The following is a 6,000-nucleotide window of genomic DNA, read 5'->3' on the forward strand; positions in this document are numbered from 1 at the left end:
TCTTTTATCCACTGGAGGTCCACATGTGACGGATTTTTTATAAACCCGTTCCGGTAACTGAGGCACCCGTAGGGCTATGTTATGTACTCTGTACTCTGTACTCCGTAGTCTGTAGATACAAACAATCATGACATCAGCAAAGATTTGTGAAGAGTGTTTTTTGTATTGGTCATGGTTATTCGTTCTGGCCTTTGTTTTCTATTTGAATAGATTGTACCAAGTATTTCTCAATGTTTCAGTATGAATTTATCTCGCCACAGTGACAGTCCATGGTTAAAAAGGGTATGTGAGTGCAGCCTTGGGAGATAATTGTCAACAGACAAGAAATAACAGTGACAGGTTACGACTACCTTGGCCGGCTGCCACCTCGGCCTGAGCGACGACGCCACTTCGCTCCCCCCCGCTTCTTCATTGAGAAAAAATAAGAAGCGGGAGGGAAAAGAAAGACAAATCGTGGATAAATAACAGAGAAAGGAAAACGAAATCGCGAAGAGACACGGAACGCCGGCGACTGTGATCAACCATCCTCTGGAAAGAATATGAGCAGTTCGGAAAAAAAAAAAAAAAAAAAAAAAAAAAAAGGGGGGGGAGGAGAGTGAAGAGATGGGCGGATTGAAGGTGGAGTCGACTGGGTTTTGATTCCAGTACGGAGTAAGCGAGGGTTGGTTGGCGTGGAGTGCGGGAGGTGTACCGAGTACAGCCTTCTCGCGATCGTCCAAAACCTCCGGGCATTGTGGATCAAGGCGTAATTCATCCACTTCCAGCGAGTACGGAGTACTCCGTATGGAGTACGGAAATGCCTTCGATCATATGGAGTATACAGTATACTTCGAACAAGCACTACTACGTTTGTACCAGCCCGCATATATGGAGTACTCCCTACTGCTCATCCATATTCCGTACAACGCCTCACACCACACGCCTCCCGTCCCGTCGTCATGCCGTGACGACTGTGACCCAAAGTACTCCGCGTCCAAGCCGACATCTTGACTGGCCCCCTAAGGGCCAAGCCGCGGTAAGGTAACTCACAGTTTTATGTACTCCTGTACTCCGAGCTTCGTACACGCGGAAATAGGCCGGCACTTTGTTCCTTCCCGCAAGAGCAGGCCATCCCGCCAGGCACCGCAAACTCCCTCGCACCTTCTTCCGACACAAAGCACATGTTCGCCACCCGCAGAGTCTGCTCTTTCCCCGTGCAGCAAGGCAACGGGATTGAGTTGGGAGCGGAAAGTGCATGCTCAACCCCTGATTGGCCGCCCCATCGCAGCGGGGACTCTCGGGCTCCTCTGATTGGAGGAACCACGGCACACTGTGGCTTGGACCTGTCCTGTAGTTGGTCGAGGAGGAAAGCTCCCGCCGCCACCAGCGCAAGTCCACCGCGACTCAAGCCACGACTCGCGCCCAGTCATCGCCTCAGCTCAGCGCAAACATCGGTTTTCGCCAGGGAAAGGCATGCGGATTCTCCGAGTCTTCCACTCCCGTCCCGCCAACTCTCTCGTCTCGCTTCTCCCTCCTCTCTATCCCTCTCTATCCTTCGCAGCCGGTGAGAGTTCGTCCCTGCAGACCCCTGTTCTCTCTTTTAGCTTTCACCGTTCTAGAGGCCGTTTCTCTTCTTGGACCGACGTGGGGCGTCTTAGAACCCCTCTGCGAAATCCTTGCCATTACAGAACCCTTTTTATCGCTTCGTGCTGGGCGGTTGTAGAGTGTCGTTTGCCTCTTCAGTTTCCGTAAAAAATTCCGTCCTTACACCATTCTTCCCTCAGACGAGTGCCCGAGCACCCTACCGAGTCTGATAATAAGAAGGGGGACTAAAAAGAGTGACGCTGCCTGGTTACGTGCCAACTCCGTTTCAATCTCCCTCTGTTTCATGCGCACTCCATAGTTCTGCACAGTCAGAAGGACGCCGTCTCCCTCGGTTCCTATCCGAAAGAGGCTTTTGGGGAGTGTCCAACCACGTGGAGGCGGAAGCAAATTCGTCGCGGAGAACAATACCCACCGAGCAAGCGATGGAGGGTCGCGATCGCGACTCTGATCTCACCGATGGCCAAGAAGACGAAAGCCCATTCTCGAGCCCCGCTGAGAGTCCCCTGGAGCACAATGAAACCGATGCGATGTTTCCCTCTACCACACAGCCTCCTTCACTCCGCACCGTATCTCCTCAAACAATGACTCCGTCTTCCACCCCTCTTGGACATATCAATGCCGCCAGAAGACCTCCCCCGGTTCCTACAGCCGGCCAATCGAGCGGTCTGAGCCAGGACATACAGGCAAAGATGAAAGCTTTCTCTCTTTCGCGACAAGGAGGAAGGTCCGGACAGAATACTCCATCCTCTCTTTCTTCTGGAGGAAGTAGTTCTGTTGGGACACCATCAAAGGGAGCCTTGGTTGGTGGCATTAATACCAATGTTTTGGGTGGAGGTCCTGCGCTGGCTGGTCGCTTTCCGGGCGGCTTGTCCAACGCCGGATTGTCGCCCACCGGCCGACCCCAACCGGGAGGCTGGACTTCCGTGCCTTCTCCTGTCGGTCGCACTCCAACAATGACCCCCAAGCTGGGAGGTCTGGCGGCCAAGCGTGGCTTTAAGCAAAGCATGAAACTTTCCGACGCTGGAGGCACTCGTCCGGCGCTCAGAGCCCCCACCAGTTTACCGGAGGGGGTAACGGGGCCTCATTCAAAGGCTCAGTTTGCCCAGGCACAATCTGGATTCAACAAATACTCTGAGATCATCGATACGAAGGCAGGCACGATCAGATTCAAGGACAAGGCTGTTATCCACGGTGGTGGTATTGATTTCACAGGTGGCCACAGTTTCAGCATCTCGTTGGATGAGGTTGAGACGCTGGATGAATTGGGCAAAGGCAATTACGGTACTGTTTACAAAGTTCGCCATTGTCGACCGCGCCTTCGAAGACCTGGCCTTGGACTGAGGGGTTCTATGGCGCCGCATAGTGTCCATCAAGCCGAAAACGCCCCAAATTCAGAGGATGGCGAGACAGACCAGCTATCTAACGTGGTTATGGCAATGAAGGAAATTCGCCTTGAACTGGACAAGTCCAAGTTCACCGCGATTATAATGGAATTGGATATCCTCCATCGCTGCGTGTCTCCCTTTATCATCGATTTCTATGGAGCTTTTTTCCAGGAGGGAGCCGTGTATATCTGTGTCGAATACATGGATGGAGGTTCCATGGAGAAGCTGTACGGCGACGGCGTTCCAGAGAATATCTTGAGAAAGATAGCCCTCTCGACGATAATGGGACTGAAATCTTTGAAAGACGAACACAACATCATACATCGCGACGTTAAGCCGACTAATATACTCATCAATACCCGAGGTCAGATAAAAATATGTGATTTTGGAGTCAGTGGAAACTTGGTTGCAAGCATTGCCAAAACAAATATTGGATGCCAGAGTTACATGGCCCCAGAGCGGATCGCAGGCGGAGTTCCTTCTGCTGGACCCGACGGCGGAACGTACAGTGTGCAAAGCGACATCTGGAGTTTGGGGTTGTCGATTATTGAGTGCGCCATAGGGCGATACCCCTACCCACCTGAATCATATAACAACATATTCAGTCAACTAAATGTAAGTGTTTAGTTTGTCATATGATATTTTATTTTTTTTTTATTTTTATTTTTATTTTTGATTTTATTTTTCCACCACTGTACTGATTAGCAAACTAGGCAATTGTCCAAGGAGACCCACCAACGCTTCCAGATGAAGGCTTCTCATCCAACGCCAAAGACTTCGTTCGCTGTTGTCTGAACAAGACTCCCTCCCTTCGACCTACATATGCCACTCTCCTCCGACATCCATGGCTCGCTGATTTGTTGGCGCCACCTGCTTCTTTGCTGGGCGGAACAGAAGGTGGAGCTGCTGCTGAAATCAATGCAACCGACAGAAAGGGTAAAGGACCACTCTCAGCAGCGGAATTCGACACCGCGGACGAAGAAGTTGCTGCCTGGGTCAAAGAAGCCCTGGACAAACGCAAGCGTGGCGTCATGGGGCGCCATGCCCAGCCGGCTCTTCATAAAGTTGCTCTCGATGCGGTGCCCGGCAGTCCACTTCTCGACGACCCGGCCAATTTGATGGCGGCTTAACAGTAAATTCTATATCATAACGAAGTGATACTCTTTTTGCCGACACTAGCTAGGAGAAGAAAAAGGGGTATCGCGTTGAGGGAGCAAGCTCACGAATGACCTTGGTGACCATGAGAAGCCGATGGCGGGACAGACAGATGCCGGTCATTTGTACTCTCACCACGCCCTTACTCTTTACCCTCTCCCTTGGAAATGATGCGGACGCTCTCTTCTTTTCTCTCGCTCTCTTTTTGTGTTTCCTGAATTGCATCGGCATCTGGTAAGGATTACGTTTTCTATATTCCTCCGTCATGTTGTTGTCTTGAGAGATTATTTTGTTTTCTTGTTTTGATCTGGTGGCAGCCTGTCTGCATTTAGCATCATTATCATTGTTTATTTCCAGGCACTAAAAAAATCCCTCCTTTCCTTTGCAGGTGCTTTATGACGGCACTTCTTTGCCTTTTCCTTTCCCTTTTCTTTACTCCTTTCCCCGGTGCTTGTTGACATATGATTCAAGGCGCTTGTCTTTTGTCTGTTCGTATCTGCCGTGATGATATTATGTGGAGTAAGTCCTCTACCTAATGTAGTTAGGTGCCGGAAACTCGACACTTTACGCCACTTTGGGCTCAGCGTATAGCCATGTGTCTCCAAAACATTCTTGCAAAGTCTTGTATATTTATGTAGTGTGCATGTGTGTATGTATGTATGTAGACTTTTGTTGGGTGGGTGGAAACGTTGGGTCGTACAGGGAGGAGTCGTGTAACCACCTGAGCAAAGTGGAAATATAACTGGATTAAGTATTTCCTTCACGTCACTCTGATAGCTTACAATGCAACTAAGAAAAAGTCAACTCGGAAAACATCAATCGGCGATCATCTCGTCCCGGCGACAAGCCGGCTATTCCCCGAAATGACTAATTTTCCGGGGACTAGAACCCGGGATTTGTAAGAGAAGCCACGATAGCAGCCTGTTGACGCGGGAGATTTTTCTTTTTCTTTCTTTTGCTGGGGCTGGAATTTGAACGAGCATTAACAAGGTGGATAACTGATTGTGCAATGAAATGCACCCCGGAGCAGCTGTTTGCTGGTGGATTTCTGGAAAGGGCTGAGATGTTGACTTTCTCAGAGCTTCCTCTGCAACCACAGAGTGTGTGTTAGTGCGTTAGTTAGTTAAATACTCTGGAGCCGGCTGAGTGGTTGGCGTCATGATCCTCTCTCATCAGTGCTGCTCAGCTCCACGCAGCTAGAGCACGTCAGCCTGGGAAGTTGGTTAAGAAGTGAGCTGGACTTTGCTCTTTTACAAATCAACACCGGGCCGAAGAAAAGACGCAACAGCCGCCTTGACAGACTCTGTGGGCTCTCTCAAGGACTAGGATATGCTGCTGATTGGTCTGAGCCAAGACGTCACTGTCATTCGGGGATCTGCAGGTTCACATCATTGACACCCAAGGGGGCCCCCCTGGGAATAGTACAGAGATACGGAGTAGAGGATTGCGGGATACTAGATATCCAGGGTCTGCTTCGATGGGTGAGGGAGAAGGATGCTACATCGACCCTTACGGACAGGGCTCAAGGGAACCCGAACAAGGCTATTATGTAGTTTTCCAGTCGTCCCCATAATCCGCGAATTTCGCCCGAAGATTGGCAGTTTTGCAGCACGTCTTAAACCATCAAACGAACCATAAACGCCGACGCATTTGTTAAAGCAGCCCAAGACCATCGCCACTCCGAGCCTAGCGTCGAGGCGGAGCAGCGGCAAAAAATCCCCGCCGCTGTAGCCACCGGTGACAAAGCATAGTTCCCACGAATTGCGGGCGTTTTTTCTGCTGCGGGAGGAAATCAGGGAATCGCCGTACATAAAACAGTTACATCCGTTCCCCATACCTTTCCGCTCGCTTCTCCCCTCCCCTCCCCTTTCACCCC

The 6,000-nt window shown here is 50.6% G+C and overlaps 1 protein-coding gene across 1 annotated transcript; it reads left to right on the top strand.

The window, feature by feature from the left end:
* The first annotated feature begins 1,435 nt into the window (after positions 1 to 1,435).
* Positions 1,436 to 4,713, top strand: D8B26_005567 (uncharacterized protein). The gene is made up of 2 exons (XM_003068980.2): positions 1,436 to 3,584; positions 3,683 to 4,713. The coding sequence occupies exons 1-2, from the start codon at positions 2,007 to 2,009 to the stop codon at positions 4,097 to 4,099; spliced, it is 1,995 nt and encodes a 664-aa protein (XP_003069026.1). The 5' UTR covers positions 1,436 to 2,006; the 3' UTR covers positions 4,100 to 4,713.
* The last annotated feature ends 1,287 nt before the right edge of the window (positions 4,714 to 6,000 follow it).

Source organism: Coccidioides posadasii, chromosome 3, assembly GCF_018416015.2.
Source record: "Coccidioides posadasii str. Silveira chromosome 3, complete sequence".
Classification (NCBI taxonomy): Eukaryota; Fungi; Ascomycota; class Eurotiomycetes; order Onygenales; family Onygenaceae; genus Coccidioides; species Coccidioides posadasii.